The sequence below is a fragment of the Tachypleus tridentatus genome, chromosome 3, assembly GCF_004210375.1.
Source record: "Tachypleus tridentatus isolate NWPU-2018 chromosome 3, ASM421037v1, whole genome shotgun sequence".
In the NCBI taxonomy this organism is placed as follows: domain Eukaryota; kingdom Metazoa; phylum Arthropoda; class Merostomata; order Xiphosura; family Limulidae; genus Tachypleus; species Tachypleus tridentatus.
In genome coordinates this window covers 102,229,474-102,247,582 of record NC_134827.1, presented here as the reverse complement: position 1 = coordinate 102,247,582, position 18,109 = coordinate 102,229,474, and the positions used below count along the sequence as shown (strand labels likewise).

Below are 18,109 nucleotides of genomic sequence, written 5' to 3'. Positions count from 1 at the left end.
TTCAGATATATAATCTTGATCAGTGTTTTCAAGCACCCTAACAAATATTGATTTTAACACAAACTGTTCAAATCTCTACTTGTTATAGTGCAAAATTTTCAAAAGTTAAAGTATCTTTATAGCAAAAACTTTACAAGTGTTCATACAAGCATTAAAAGCAGTACAAGTTTGTGATAATTATAATCAACTTTATATGTTACTGAAACAAAATTAAAACCACTTACTTGTTCACAACATGAGCTAGAAGAAGCTTGTTACAGGCTAATTCACTGAACATTTTTCTGAAATAAAACAAACATAGAAAAGTTTACTTTCTCGCATATTAAAAAAAAACGTGAATTTCGTCAAAAATTAATACAGACAAGCATAAAAAAATGCTGATGAACTACAATTTTCTAATTCTTAACAAAATGGCTTTTAAATATAACTGAATCAAGACTAGTCATACTTACTAATAAATACTTTCACATAAACATTTTACTTTATATAATAGGAATGCAAACCTTGGGCTATTTATACATTAATAAAGTGAAAAAAAACTCAATATTAGTATCACTAGCTGAACCCATTGACTGTTTCTCTGATACACGACCTCACAGAACTAAGCTAATGCCACCTAACGTCATTTTGTAACTGTAAAAGCCAAACAAAAGTCCAATAAGAGTTGGCCTTTCTTTGTCTTCAAATACAAAACTACACGAGTTATCTGTGCTGTACTTACCGCAGGTTGAAAACACAATTTTTAGATTCTAAAAGCATTGAGAGTACAGCAAAAAGTGAACGGGAGCATGGTACCATAACACTGGGAATGGATAGTTACTAGCAAGACAAATAACACTTGCAGAGCCACTGTGGTTGTTCAAAGGATCACAGCCAGGTAATGCCATAGCTAGGTGGAACAAAATGTAAGTGTGGTCCTTACTAGCCTGTGGCCTGATAACTTTAATTATATATTAATGAAACCTACTATTAGTAACTGATATCCAAGTAAAACATTTAGAGCAGTTTTTTCAATATTAGAGAATGTATCACTGCCTCTCAAATTGTTACAATCCATTAAATTCACATAAAATGTTAAACCATTGGGAGTTTTGTGCAAACATTCTATTGGTGTTTGTTTGATTTGATCAGTTCCAAGGTAGTTGTGATGGCTTAGTTTTTTTAAAATCCTATCTAAAGGTTTCTTGGAGTCTGACTAGACAAATTCTAATTATGTATTAACAAAATGTGGATATTGATGAGTGTAGCATATGGATGTCAAATATCTAAAAGTTTCGTGTTGTAGGACTTAATTATGCATTAAGAAATGTAGTGGACTAAATGTAACTAATACACAAGCCAAATATTTAGAGGTTTCTGGAAGGAAGAAAATAAAAACTAGTTTTTTTTATGATGTTTTAATCCAAAATTTAATGTGTTAAATTAATTCGTTTACTTAAGTTGTCTCTCTGGTCATTTTAATTGACACAATATGGAAAAGTAGTTTCTGTTCCAGCTAAAGATGGTTACAGAGAAGGGAAATCAATAAAGAATGTAGTAAGTATGAACAGTAGCCAGTTTTGTCTCTTTTCTTTTTCCCCTTTATTTGTCCAATAAGAGCACAACATAAACTAATGAAATCAAAAGAAAACTGTTTATCAATGGACTTATTTTTTACTGTAGTTATGTGAAACATTAACAGGTAATAAATATATTTTAAAATCCAATGAAAAAAAGCAATAAACTAATAAAAAACAAAAATTATGATGACTAAACCAAAACTACGTTAAACCTACTTAGCTGCATCAGACCACTTTAGTCCTTTCTCTCTTCCTATTGGCTCTATGTTTGCTTGGAAGCACTCTACAGCTTGTACAGGTAAATACAAAAACCTGGGTTCTAAGTCATGAATATTGCTGATAGGGATCCATTCACAGTCACCAAAGTCTAGATAAAATACCTGTTACAGAAGAAACAACTGCTGGATCACGTATCTTTTGATACTTTTGGTGTCATGTTTGTAGACAGCTCTCCAGTTCAAAGTTTATTTTCAGTTTATTATCTGAAATTTGATACTTGTAATCATTAGAAAGTTCGATATGACAGAGATACGCAAACAAACAATACATTTTGTACCTTCTTATTTTAATATAGATACTTTTACCTTTTATTCTAAACCTATGCAGTTTTCTTGTACTTTCCAGAAAACCATTAACTTGCTTCATTCTACCTGCCTTTGTTATTCTCTAAAGGTAATAACTGCTCTGCCTGTGGAGAGTATTGCTGTAAAGTTACATGTGAAGATGACAGCATTGTCCTTCATTGGTAAAACAGAAGGTATCTACAGCTTTACTTACGTTGAAAGAATAGGACCAGTCATACAGCAGCACAATTCACAATGGGTAAATCCACATTTCCCATTAAGTACGAAGCATTAGATTTAAATTGTACAAAACAGGATCTCATATGCACTGATTTACAGGCCAAACATTTTGAGGGAAAAAGCTACTTGCTCAATTCATAAGTATAGTAAGAGACTACTGTCTAACATTCTAATGTATACTTACATGTGGTTCTCTCATAAACAAACTTTACATCCAGGATCTTTGTTTCTTAACTAAAACTCGCCCAGTTTAGTTAAATTAAATATGAGTTTATAATTTCTCCTACCATTTCTCCAATTATAACATAAGCCTACCGATATTGTTGTACAAAATCAATTTGACTCAAAATGCCACATGGGAATACCCTTTTCAGATGTTGGCAAAGTATTTGAAACTCACAGAACATAGCTGTAGAGGAATATATACATAGATATGAATTCATGACAGTGAATGAGTTAATAAAAGTTAACTGGAAATTCATAAAGAATACATAACAACTGTTATAAGTTGTATGAACTTATAACAAAATCTTGTAAGATTTAGTTTTCCTATTCCAAAATTTTGTTCCTAGAAATTTCTGAAAAAAAAAAAATCAAAAAATTCTTTTTCTAATTCTTAAAATGTTAATTTGTTTTATACTGATGATCAGAAAGTTCTATTTTATACACATAAATCACTTTCAACTTTATTAATATTTGTTAATAAACTTGTTACAATAGTTTGTTTTTCTATTGCACCATTTCTGACTTCAGAATCATAAAAAAAACAACCAAAACAGTATTATCATCACCTTTATCAAACTAAGTATCTTGGTGTTTAATAACACTCTAGGTCAATATAAAATATATAATAAATATATTTTGTTTTCAATAAATAATAATTTTCAGTGTGCATTAAGGATTTGAGTAATCAGAATATTTTGCAGTCACTTACCATAATCAAAGTTTATCTGATGTTTTGTCTCAAAGTCCTGTAGCTTTTAAACAGATATAATTTAAAATGAAAAAACAATCAAAAGAAAACTAGACACACAAATTCCCAGATCTTTGGTTTGTTCCCGAGTGTTGTAAACTTTATGTTAGAGTAAATCAGTTCATGTCTTCAGTGACTTCTGGCAGTCAATATCTTGAAAAACTTTGAAACATGTGCCTTATTAACTTATTTCAAGTTGGCAAAGACTAAAATCCCTTCTATCAACTCACTCACAGCTATCAGCTGTAGCTTTTGTTAAAGTTGAATTTCGTTAGTAATGTTTTCAGAGAACATGCTGCGAGATTATAAAAGAGTGGGAAGAGAGAAAGCCGTGGTAATAAAACCATCCATACTGAAGTAAATTCACAAACAAGAAATGAAACTTTTTCAAGGTATCATGCATTTCTCAGCCAATACAACCCATGATTTTTTGAGGAGCAGGTAAAAGTTTCACGAAACCTATAAATGTTTTTATCACAAGCAAAGTATCCTCACAGAAATGTAATTTTGAACATTTGTTTTCAAAGTTTCTTTGTGAGTTAACAATAAATAATATCACATGGTGTTAAAACATCATTTGTAGAATATTTTTAACAAAATAGTTGTTAAAAGAATAATTGCTAATCATTACGTTTACTTAACCTTGGCTACATGAGATGCAGGTGTATATTAGACACTTGAAAGGAACTCACCAGTCATAATAGGGTTAACACCTTTCAATTTTATACTAGCAATCCCCTTTATTTGTCCTGTAAAGTGGGATGTATGTCTTAAACAACACAAAATTTAAATGTATTATGTGGGACACACTCCTGAAAATTTTCAGTCCACCCTTGAATAACTTTCAAAGAGTGTAACATGACTTTACTGCAGAATTGTATGTTCACACAACATGTTTAGAACCTCTGCCGTAAGCTAGTCCAACAACACTGGTATACTCTAGTAATGGAAAGCTGTTTCACACACATGCTGGTAGTACACTTATGAAAACTGTACGTGGTAAAGTTGTTCAACAATGTTATATCACTCTAGTAATAAAACAAGGTGATACTCTTCCAAAAATACTGATAAATGCTAAAAAATTAGCCAATGCTAAAATGCTCTAGAAATGAAACAAGGTAACTTTATTTGATACGTGGGTAGTAACTGGTGAATACCATAATAATGAAACAATACAACATATGATGGGGACCCACTGTACTGGATAACAGGTACAGTTATCATTTACAAGACTTCAGGGGTTCTAACCCCCATCATGCAGACAGATTCTGGCATAGATCAATATTTATTTTACACTTTAAAAACAATTCAGACGTTTTTACCTCAACATTTTTTCCTTCAGATTCTATGGTGAGTACCCTAGCACGATACCAGTGGCCATGTACTTCACTTCGAGCAGAAACTATTTGTCCAGGAGAAGGCAAACTACTTGGGTCTTGAACAAACACTTTTCTGGAATAATATTCCCTAAAAACACAATTTGTAAAAATAATTCATCTATCTATCATGTGAAGTAAGAGAGAGAGATGTAAACAGCATCTAAAAAATCATAAACTCTTTGTTTACTCAGAATAAGTTTTCTGGTACGTGTTTACCGGTCATAACGTTTGACTAGCTAGGTTTACCAGATATGTTTTAAAACTAATCCAGAGCACATGAAGACCAAATCATTATGTGATGCATACTAAATTAACTAACAGTCTTAAGAGAGAAACAAAATGACAAAAGTAAATAAACGTGGGCACTACTATGATTTTAGAACAGCTAATTATATGAAAACCTAAAAGTGACATTGTTTGAAGCATGATGAAAATAAATACAACTTGATGACAATAAAGACAGCAAGTCAGAGGAAATTATTATTAGCATTAAAACTTACAATTTGGGGCATTTCTGTGAAACTATTTGTATATAAAGTACATATTTTGATTTTTTCCTTTAAACAAATAAAATATTTTGTAACAGCTGTCATAAATAACCTCACACATAGTATTGATATTTTACAAATCATTGAATGGTAAAATCTAAGATTTCTAATGTTTTCTTTTGAAATGTATAAAGACGAGAGAATTAGTTTGAAATTTCTTGATCCCAAGATTTCTAGGGTCAGAACAGTGAGAACATTCATATTTCATGATTTATCTCAGAACTACTAAGTCTACAATAAAGTAGACTTTATAACCAATAACAAGTATCCACTACGAACACTTGGGCTACTCCTCCTTACCAATAAATATGGAACTGACCATAACATTACAATAACCCCCCAGTCATGTTCTGAAATAAGTTTCAATAATGTAACCTGCTGATTGCAAAACAAATGCTCTGACTACTGGACCATGCCAGGCCCACTATTTGACATTAATTTAACATTTAAGGTGAGAACATGAGATGTAACAGTAAACGAGATATATTATGTTGCGTTTTAGAATATTTTGAGGAAAATAATTTCATTGAATTTAACAAATTAAAGCAATTTCATTTTTCTAATAGAAAACTTTGTATTTTTTTTCTCATTTCCTTTTTGTGTTTTTACAAGTGGTAGTGAAATACAAGTTGAATTACGTTTTTCTATTTGTTTCACTCTCTCCAATGTGTAGATATAATGTCACTTTGACCAAACTTCAACCACAAGACGTGCAATAACTTTTCGTGTGGAAAGAAGGTGCGTCTTCATTATATCTGGGTACACCAGAAAACTTATATTGAAGGTTTTTTTTATACTAAAGATCTCTTATTGAACAGTGAATAGTATCGGTGCAAGGTGATCTATTAAGTTAACATAAAAAATTATTTTTTCATCTTACAGTTTTCATATTTAATTTGTATAACTTCCAAAACCTCCTAAATGAACATCAGAAGTTTCTGTAGTATATATTTTACCTGTTTTACTGATATAATCATCACAAAAATTAGAAATAAATGTAAGTTACACCCTCTTTATTTTTATTTGTTTGCAGATTGTAAGAGAAAATTGTAGTTATTTGTCCTACACAACTCACACCTTTTTTTACTTAACTTTACTATGGGTTTTAGAACTAAGCCTAAACTAATAATCTCATGATACTACCTGTAAGCCATACAAACAAATTTGTAGCTCGAACCATTTTATTAAATAACATAATGCACGTGTCACTCACGATAAAGTTTTCTCTGTTTTACTATGTAACCTAATAAGCTTCTCATGTTTATATTGCAGTTACTTTTGCAAAAGTAAATGAAAACATATGTGAAAGAATGAACTTAGTACTTATGTTTGGCTTCTCAAGTTTTGACATTGCCTTGCTGATGAAACTTAACCCTTTCAGCACTGAATAACAACTTTTAATGTTCGGCATGGCGCTCAATATATATGTTTGATACTTCACCTAATTACAGTATCAGTATTATGATATCTGAGCAATAACTCAACAAAAGTCCCTGAAATGTTTAGTGATTGTACCCAATACTATATATGTTGAATTCAATACATAAGAATAACAGGAATAAAGGAAGGTCACCTGCCGTGCTGAGCCTTCAAGTCGACTGAGGTCTCCAACCTCGCAGAAAGGGTTAGTTCTTCTTGTAATGATAAATAAATTATTCATCAAACGAGTTCTATTTCAAATATGCACTTACAAAAACAAAATATGGCAATGTCATAAAAATATTACAATCTAACTGGCTTTTTATCTAAGGCACAAGTGCCTTAAAATACTTCCTTTAGCTGCTCAGTCTGAACTTGGCAATAGCAACTTTCAAACTTCCTTTAGCTGCTCAGTCTGAACTTGGCAATAGCAACTTTCAAACCGTAGAAAAAGACGACACAAACTGTTACTATGAAAAAGGTAGCACTACATATCATTTAGTAAATCAAAACTTTGTCTTTCCACTGATTATAAATAATGTACTAGAGAGAATTATTAGAAATCTGAGAAATAAAAGATGTGATGGGAGGGCATGGCAAGTGGGTTTGACTTTCCGGTTCATAGCTATGTAAAGAAAATTGAAGGCTATAAAAATTAAACACTGCCTTAGTAATATCTATATTATACTGAGTAATTCATAAACACTGCCTTAGTAATATCTATATTATACTGAGTAATTCATAAACACTGCCTTAGTAATATCTATATTATACTGAGTAATTCATAAACACTGCCTTAGTAATATCGATATTATACTGAGTAATTCATAAACACTGCCTTAGTAATATCTATATTATACTGAGTAATTCATAAACACTGCCTTAGTAATATCTATATTATACTGAGTAATTCATAAACACTGCCTTAGTAATATCTATATTATACTGAGTAATTCATAAACACTGCCTTAGTAATATCTATATTATACTGAGTAATTCATAAACACTGCCTTAGTAATATCGATATTATACTGAGTAATTCATAAACACTGCCTTAGTAATATCTATATTATACTGAGTAATTCATAAACACTGCCTTAGTAATATCTATATTATACTGAGTAATTCATAAACACTGCCTTAGTAATATCTATATTATACTGAGTAATTCATAAACACTGCCTTAGTAATATCTATATTATACTGAGTAATTCATAAACACTGCCTTAGTAATATCTATATTATACTGAGTAATTCATAAACACTGCCTTAGTAATATCTATATTATACTGAGTAATTCATAAACACTGCCTTAGTAATATCTATATTATACTGAGTAATTCATATTAAACTTAGAACATCGGTTAATGATGAAGACCAAACAGGAAATGGACAAGTTGCAGTAAACAAATGTCAGGTAACACAAACAAGACTGAGAAATTAATTAAATATTTATGAAATTAAGAACCGAAATTATGTTAAAATTAGATTGTGTTTTGATGTCCAGTTAACACAACTCTGAAAAACTGTGAACTTTTACCTACATGTATCAAGAAAGTTAAAGATTGCATGAGAAAGACCTGTAGATTCCAATGGCAACTTAATAAATGTTTACATATCAACAGCATTTGGAGAGAAAAGAAGAATGTTCTCCAAACTAAACCTAAAGCAAAACTAGCTGTATGCAGAAAGTGAAAGATTACTTTAAAAAATCTGAATTAAAATGTAAGGACCATCAACACAATAAATCAATACACTCTATTCTGTATCGAGTTCTTCACAGTGCCTTCAAAGGGTAGTTTTCAACAGATGTCTCAATGTTCAATATAAAACAAGAAAATAAGATCTGTTGAAAAAAGTGTACATCCACTGCTACATCCAATTTCAAAAGAACACAAAAAATTTAAGTCTTACGTCATAGCCTTTATCAGAGCTTCCAGGGTTTCTTTTTCTTCTTCTGTAGTAGGACCTAAATATCAACAAAAATAAGCTCAAAACACAAGAATGAAAAGTTATTTTAGGACTGTTTTTAAACCAGTTTTGAAGAAACCCACAACTTGAAGGAAGTGATAGTAATACGTAAAGAGTTTCCTTGTAGTTAAACAACACAAAACACTTTATTAAAAAACACTGATCTTTTCTGTTGAAATAAATAAGTCGTGTTTAGAAACTGGATGAAACAAATACCAAACATGTGTCTCAGAACGGCTGGTATGGGTATTAACACTTTTATTAATAAGGCAGAGAAAAATGTTTCAACCTTCTTATATTTGTTAACCTGAAGATGACCTAAAAAGGTTGAAATGTTCTCTGCTTTATTAGTAAAAGTTTTAATACCCATACTAACTGTCCTGAGATACATTTTTACTTCAAGTGGATTTCTCGTCATCACGAAATACCAAACACTTCACTGGAGAAATGTGAGATGTGTTTAATACACATAACTGATGACTGGACAAAATAATTACTTTCACTATATTCAACCAATGAGCAGACACTGGATGAAATGATTCTTATGATGAAAAATATGACAAGTTTTAAAAACAGCTAATGAATTATTCAGCTATAACAAAGATATTGCAATACTGTAACAAAGCCACATATATCCTATATACAAATATAATTAGCAGTATATTAAAACCTATTCCTACAGCAAACAGCTGAATTAATCAGATATTACAAATATACATTGTTGTTTTTTGACATACCTTTTTCATTAATTTTGAAAAAAGGAATTGGTCCATAGGGAAAGACAGCATAGAAGTGTCCTGGATTGAAGACAGCAGACAAACTCAAGGCCACGTAACTCCCAACTGCTGGTAGTTTTAGTCGTGGACAATTGTTCGCAACCTCTTCTACATCTCTGGTTGTGCCATCTAAAAATGATAACATGGTTTTTAATAAAAATACACATTTTTTTTTCTTTTCTGAGAAGTAAACGAGAAAAGTGTTTATATTATGGTCTTTAGTCATACATGGCTCATTCTACCAAAATTATTTAAATGTAAAGAGCTAAAAAATTTCACAACTTTTCTGGTATAAACTGTAGTGTTTTTAAAAAATGTACCATTTATCGAAAAAAATTTTTTTTTTAGGAACTCCAGTTTCTCAGTACTACATTATAAAATTATACCAATAAATATGTAATCAAACTCTCATGTAAAGTCCTAGTGAAAGTTGTGTTATGTAATAAACAAATGGTTGTCACACATACCACAGCCATTTTTATAATTTTTTTTCTCAATCCTAAATACCCAAAGTGTAAACATTTTACAGATTTTTGTTTGTGGAGCCATTCAGTAGATAGCAAACAAGTTTTGGTAACATACATAGATACTGACATACATGCTATAACCATTATAGCAAGATTTCTCAGCACATTTTGGGAATGTTAGCCAAACAAAACGCTTGGTATAAACCAAAACAACTTGTACTAAGTTCCAAACAACTTACCGTCTCCAGTGTAGACATGCTCAAAATGACAGTTTTCACCTCGCGGGCATCTTCCCTTCACACTAAAATACTTGCAGATATATTGCTCATCTTTAGCTTCTGTAACACATCCAAAAATAGTTTTCATATAAATTTGTTGCATAAAACCATTGAACATACACGTTTCTGCTAAAGTTAACATATGGCAGTTTTGTCAGGTGAAACTGACTAAAAATTTCATTATTGTACCACGTTGGAAAGCAACTGTTTTGATGGGAAAGTTTTGGTTTGATTCTCATTTGTGCTCTGCCCATAATGAATATTGAACCCAAATTCTTAGGTCATAAGCCTACAGTGTTACTACTGAACCACTGGATAGTTTGACAAAAAATCTTTTGTGTGTGGGTGTGTGTTGCATCTCATATGCATATTAATGCTATTCTGATTGGTAACAGTGCAAGATAATCATTTGTTTTCCTACTAGTTCACAAAAACAAAACAAAAGTACACATATTAATTTTCCAAGTACACCTAACCCTTCAAAATACATCATGAATGACTTTGCAATGATAGAATGAGATTGTAACCAGAATATTTTGAACACTAATTAGCTCATATGGACGTGCAACAAAATGTAACTGGCTGTGTTAAGACATCATTTGATTTTGCAAGAGATTCCTCTGATATTGTGGGAAATCAATAATTGAAAATGGGAAAAAAATTAAAGGTACAAAGACATTCAAGATACAGTTCATTTTCACAAGTTGATATATGGATGGTCTACTTCATAGAAATCAGAAGAAACACCTTACATATTTTTAAACATTCCATGTGATTGAGCATCTGTGGGAAAAGTAAGTGATGCTCCAACAGATACAATGCTTAAAATGGTAATTGTATATCTAACTACAAAAAAGTATGATTGTCCATTCAATTCGTACTGTTCAACTCCGATGATGGACTTGTATGTTTAGTTCTCCGAAACAAAAAAGGTCCACTTGTTTCTGTTGATTCAACACTTGTACTAAGATTCTTTGTTGCACATGAAAAAAAAAAATTCCATGGTAATTCAATTTTATAAAATGATTTTAAGTTCTGCGTAGTCTTCAGCAATACCATTCCTTAACCATTTCAGTAATGTTTCTTGCATTCCATTTGTCGTAACATACACTTATGCAGGACTGGTGGACAAATTAAACTTTAATTACAAGATGTTTTTTCTACATTATTTTTAATGCAAGTTTCAGAAACTGCACATGGGTAAAACACAGACTATTCCTTCTGTACCCTCGACAGGTAGAGTATGGTTAAAGTATTATATATATCCTTCTTTATCTTCACATGCAAGTTCTTAACATTTATGAGCACATACAGAGCTTCAATTTTAAGGAAACACTCATATTAAAGTCTAGCAACTTCATATCTTATCAATCTTGTAAATTTTTATCAAAGAAGAAACAAATATGTTGATTGGCCTCAAGGTTTTACTAAGCCTTATATAATATTGTATTATATAAACATAAACCTTGGCAAAAATATAGACATCTAGATGGTAACTCAGCAGAGCACATACTTTAATAATATGGTAGTTGTCATTTTTGGTTCTCAAAGTGTAAAAAAATGTGTCAGTATCTCCATCTTTATGGTCTTGGGACACTTTTGGTAAGACAACGAGGAACAATATCTGCCACGTTTCATCAAAATCCCATCATTTTTATAGCTTATAGAGTAAAACTAGTGTTAAAATTGGTACCTATGTTAACAGGTAGTCGCTGTTTTGGATTTTTGCAAACTTGCTGTAACCTTGACGTTCAGTTTTCATCCTCCAAAAACTAAGCACTTCTGAGTTTAGTCACAGTCCAATGTACACCTTCTAAATCCATTTAGCCAGTTTTGAGACAAACAAATAGGGGTGAGAAAATAACTTCTGTCCATTTCAGTGACAGAGGTAATAATGATTCTAAGTTCTCTGTTTTTTTTTCCTCCAATGTTGATCTTTAGGTAGGGTCTTCTGGACAAACTAAAGCAGATTATAAACTAAACACAGCTCTTTGTACAAACTTCTCAAATTTAAGCCCAATCAAATACAATCTTTCTGCATGCACAGAAATAAAGCAAGGTTATTAGAAATGAGAGAACAAACACAAAAAAATATGGAGGTAAGTAACAAATGAAAACAACAAAATCTTACTGTATCCTGTTACTGCTACCCCTGGATCATCTATATCAACAGCATAACTGTTTCGTGCACTGAGGTAATCTTCAACCATGGGGTCCCAATTGTTCATGTCAGAGTGGATTTCTATTAGATGACCCAAAAATTGTGGTACATGAATACAAATTTCAAATAATCAAGGAATAAAAAAAATAATTCTGTTCAGTCTACCAAAGTAATAAAACAAACACCACCACTTACTTGGTCTTATATATTCTTAAGAATGTATTTGTCCCTTTAAGACATTGTACAAAGGAAATTAGTTTGTTAAAAATATGTTGGAATAATTCAATTCATTTCCATTAAACATACTATCATAATCCTGCATGTCCTCCCAATTACTTGATAAATAAGTATATTTTAAATAAGAAAAATGGACAAAAGTATTTGTGGTTCTGGAAACTACAGTTTATATTTTATCATTAACAATATTTTGGTCATATGGTATTGGTTTCATTATAATATTTTTGTTGAATAATTTGTGTGTAATAATTACTTTTAGAAATATTAATTTCCACTAATGAACTGAAGGTGTTAGTATTTCAGGGTAACATAACTCTCTTGCATCAGCTGAGTTATGCAAGGTGTTATTGGATGCAACTCACAATCACCAATTTGATGTTCTCCAATTGTATTTTAGCAGACATTATTTTATGATAATTATTCATCTTAATTTCATCTCTAATGGACAAGAACATGAAGAAGGGGTCTCACAAAAGGACCATCCTTTTCCAGAGAAAGAAAAATAGACAAGAGTTGAGACTGTGTTAATTGGTTTCTCAAGTTATAAGGTATACTAACATAATACAGGGTGTTCGGAAAGTCACTGTGCACTTGTACATTTATTAAGATGTGTTTCAATATAGAATACAGGAAGTAAATATGAATGACAATTATAAACAATGTTGAAAGTGACCCCCGTTGGAATCAATACAGGCCTGGATCCTTCTTATTTTGTTTCTAAACACCGCTATCAGTTGCTGGCTCGAAATAGACTGAAAAGACACATGATTACAAAACTGTACAGTGACTTTCCAAACACCCTGTATTAACGATTATTAAAAAAATTACATGTATTATCACCACAACTAGACTACATTTTTAAGCACCAAGAGCTAGACCTCCCCAACTCCATAACTGTCTTTATCCATTGAATGACTAGTATATCAAACCATAATACTATAGCAAAAACGAACATATCTGATTAATTAATTTAAATTCATTTTTTTCACTAATTTTTAAACCTTTTTTTAAATATTTCATCTGAAACTACTCGAAGGATATTTGCACTAGTCATCTCAAATTTTGAAGCAGTAAATAAAGGCAGCTAGTCAACACCATCCACTGCCAAGTCTTAAACTACTCTTAACTAAGTGGCATTGACCATAACATTGAAACACCCTCACAGCTGAAAGAGCAACCACAGTGTAGTTAGTGACATGATCAAACCCAAGACTCAAAACTAAACAGAGTGCCATGCTATACCTGTTTGTTTTAGTTACTTTGATGTTAATTAAAATGTCAACTTATGTTAAGAAGTTACTAATAATTATTATTCATATAACATATATTACACAGAGGTTTTTTGCAGTGCTGAATATACTGTTACAGTTAGAAGTAATAATGTACAAGATTACATAAATTAGGGTTTGTTCAAGATGGTGATGGTATAACATAATAACGTTCCACCAGAAAAACATGTAAAATAACATTCTACTGCTGTAACGTTAAGCTAAAAATAAATTTTTTACACATTAAAAATCAGATAATGCTGTCACTAACCAGATGATGGTGGAGTTTGAATATCTGACTTTTCTGAATCAACTTCTGGCACGACTTTTTTCATTATCTTCTACTGATATTGGAGAAATATCTGTTTCAGCAAGCCCTTCTTCAACTAGGACTGAGTTTATCAGAATGTCATCTGAACCCTGAGTATCCCAAACATGAACGTTCAAGCAGGTATCCTTCCTAGAGGGAACATTTAATATCAAAGTATATCTACATGTTTCGGTAGTACATTTAGGAAGAACATCTGAAGGATTAACAACCATACAAATCCCCCCCCCCCATATATGTTTTTTCATAAAACACCGAAACTATCTAAACTTCAAATGTAAGCCTGATAGGTACTTGCCATTACTCACAAAAAAAATTATTCGTATATAGTGCTGCCATCTATATACGAATATTTTTTTACATATACCATAAGCCTTTATCTCAACTCTGTTGTAACCTACTGATATTAAATGCATGAGAGATGCACCGAAATCAAATTAAAAATATATCTATATGTTCAGTTAGAACAATTAAAAAGAACATTTTAGGGAATAACAGCCACACTTTTTGTTGGCTATACACCACGTCTTGTCATAAAACACCGTAGGCATCATAATCTGTTGAAACCCACAAATTAATGCCACACTAAAGTTACAATGTAAAGTATTCGACCTGGAATGTACTGACCTTCACTAAATTTTCAGATAATCTTATAATAAATTTAAAACACCATAACATCAATCTTCTGAAGTAATGAAACAGTGAGTAGCAACCCACATCACTCAATACTACTCCCAAAGAAACCACAGGGTGAAGAGTATATATGGCTCAGTAGTAGTACGTTTTCCTACTGGTGTGTTGTGTTTAATTTTTTATCACATCTAATGTTTTTGCTTGGAGGAAAAGGGGGATCATTTTTTTTATTGGTCCTCCACCAATTTCTTATGGGATTCTAGTTTTTGTGAGAGGATCTAAGATGCTGTATCGGAAGTTAACATTTTCCTAAACTGAAGATGTATAACCATTATATACTTACTAACACTTATATTTCCCTCCTGTCCTCTTCATTTCTTATGTGATTTGCTTTGGTTAGTTATGACCAGCGTTGAAGTGATTAACAATACATGATTAGAAGAACACTAGTAATGAAAGGGTAGTGTCACACTCCTATTGATGGAGGGTTGCTGCATGGTCATTTTCATGTTGTTATGCAGTAATAAGTGGGAGTAGTGAAGATAGTGGCAAACATATATTTGTACTAATAGAGAACAGCAGAAGTTGAGAAGGCTTTTTGTGACAGCAGATGAGTATCTATAGAAAATATATTTGTAGTTTAGATAAATGTTAACTTCCTCTACAAGATTACAAATGATTGTTTGACTTATGTACCTTGGAATGCGATCTTTATATCAGTTATAAACACTTACTTTACTAGACACGAGTAGACAAGAAATTTCAAAATAATGGAGTAGTGGGTGGGGCTACCTTGGTAGGTTAGCAAAATATGTTGATGTTTCAGCAAATCAAAAACAATTGGACGTTCTTGTTTGATATTCCATCTTGTAAGTGTCTGAGATTTGAGTTTTTAGTTCGTTAATCATTATAGACATTGTTTGGTAGATATAATAAAATATATTTTCTATGTGAACCATTTTTACTTTTAATTTTCGTTTTAAGTTGTATGTTAAGAGTATGATTTGTTGAAGGGTTGCTTTTCACTTGAGTACTTGTCATCTCGGAATTGTAGTCATTACGTTTTATAAAACTAACATAATTTCAGAACAAACAATAAGTCGTTGCACCACATGCTACACTTATATATGTACATATGTATGTGTGTGTAACAAATCCTATGGTCAGTTGTGGAATAATAAAAAAACCACAACAGCCTGGAGGATTAGCTAAACTTCTGGACTCTTAACACTCAATCTTAGAAAGATTTTATAAAACCCACAAATTATAACATAAAGTGATTTCTACCAGTGTTTTATGCTTTAACTTGACAATTACGTGCTGCAGCTAAAGGTTATATGAACTACAAGTAACGTTTCTTAAAAGATACACATTGATTAATACCAGTTAGTAACAAAGATAATGTACATGGAGTTCAGAAATTACCAGTTGACAGAAAGTTGAGTCTACATTTTCTCACAAAAATTATCTTAGTGAGATCAAATAAATGAAAGAATTTTTCATGTTTGGTAAATTAATTTGTTTAAAATTTTAACATTTGTATTAGCAGTGTAAGACTAGAGGGAAGGGTTAGTCATCACCACCCACTGTCACCTATTGGGCTACTCTTTTACCAATAAATAATGGGTTTGACCATTACATAATAATGCCCCCACAGATGAAAAAATGAGTATGTTTGGCATGTTGGAAACTTGATTGGTTGGTTGGTTGATTTAGTGTTTTATGGCACAAACCAGCTAGGCTATCTGTGCCAAACCTCCAGTTAAAAGTTAAAATTAAAGTAAATTCAGTAAAATTCATAAAAGAAAATTAAGGTAAAACAAAACAAAGTTTAAAATAAAATATAAATCCCATAAAACCAATGTTTACATCTAATGTACAGCATTAAGATAAAAACTAGAGTAATACAAGTTATAAAGGACTTTCTGTATCATAACTGTAATAATCATAACTCACCAGGAAGACTAACAGGTAAGTAGTTAGTCACCTGAAGTTGGCCTTTCCAGTCCTGGTTCCAAGTTATTTGACATTATGGCCATTTTCAAAAGGTAAAGTAATAAAAGTTTTAAAAGACTTGTAGCAAAATTTTAATAATAACTTGCCAGGATGACTAACAGGTTGTTCAAACAGCAGTATTAGTCACCTGAAGTTGGCCTTTCCAGTCCTGGTTTTGGCTTATTTGATGTTACAGCCATTTTCTAATTTCGAATTGAACTAGATGAACTGTGATTTTTAAAAGGGAGCCACATTAAAAAGGTGTAATGTATAAATTAAAAAACTTAAATGGTATTAAAAAGATTAATGGGCTTTGGAAAACTAAAAACATCTCCAAGGTGGACAGAGTCACCATCACCAATAACACTGACTAACATTATAGATAAACCTTGGGACAGAACATGTTTAAAATGGTGCCGTCACTGAGAGTAATAACGATGGCAAGAAAGTAAAATGTGGCTTATTGTGACCCGAATGTTACACAGACTACACAATGGTGCATCAGTTCCAGATAAAAGAAAACAATGAGTTGAAAAACTGTGACCAATGTTTAGTCTAGTTAGAACAACTTCCTCTTTCTGATCCTTACAGAAGCAAGATGGTCAAAGTCCAATATAGTTTGTTATTTGGAAAAGTTTGTTGGCACAGCTGGCACAGAGCTGAGCCTTGAATACAGGACCATAGTCCATGTGTGGAACAGGCACAGCGGTGATAGTGCCAGAGCTGATGGACTTAGCTGTCGTGTCAGCAAGCTTGTTCCAGCCCAGTATTCAGAAAAACTGGATAGAAGTAGATGTTAAAGAGAAACGGGCCAGTTGGTTTTGGACGGGGTTGTGAGTCAAGAGCCCTAACCACCTGGCCATGCTGGGCAATTTATTCAAATATGTAGAATATATTGTAAAATTAATTTGATAAGATTAGGAATGTTTGGAAATTAATAATAAAACAGATATAATATATGCCTCATTATGTGTTGATTGTAAGATTGTTTGATTTTATTAATAAGGCTTATCAAATGTTTTTCTATTGTTAATGTCACTTCATGATAACATTCTGTTGAAAAAAAACTAGTTATTTTTATTCATATATTCATGGCTGTAGTAAGGGGTTTTTTGGTGTTATTTTAATCCAATGACACTATTAGCTAATTATTAGCTTGCAAAATACAGAGCTAGCTTGAATAAGAAATACTTATACCCACAAAATAATTACATTTATATACATGGTCTGATCTGAACTTGGACCTTTTTTATACATATATTAACATAAATAAAATTGTTCAAGACATAAAAATGGAGAAGCAGTTGTTTGTCT

General features: G+C 31.6%; 1 protein-coding gene across 3 annotated transcripts in view; it reads right to left on the bottom strand.

Annotated features, from left to right (window-relative positions):
- Positions 1–1,775: 1,775 nt before the first annotated feature.
- LOC143247631 (uncharacterized) overlaps positions 1,776–18,109 on the bottom strand; it is a 43,799-nt gene continuing 27,465 nt past the window's right edge. For all 3 annotated transcript variants that reach the window (XM_076495990.1, XM_076495989.1, XM_076495991.1), the window contains exons 9-15: positions 14,111–14,299; positions 12,305–12,415; positions 10,135–10,233; positions 9,390–9,557; positions 8,596–8,650; positions 4,658–4,802; positions 1,776–1,939 (exon numbers count right to left, since the gene is read on the bottom strand). In XM_076495990.1, coding sequence (XP_076352105.1) covers positions 14,149–14,299 — 151 coding nt within the window. In that variant the 3' untranslated portion in view covers positions 1,776–1,939; positions 4,658–4,802; positions 8,596–8,650; ... (2 more) ...; positions 12,305–12,415; positions 14,111–14,148. The remainder of the gene's footprint in view (positions 1,940–4,657; positions 4,803–8,595; positions 8,651–9,389; positions 9,558–10,134; positions 10,234–12,304; positions 12,416–14,110; positions 14,300–18,109) is intronic.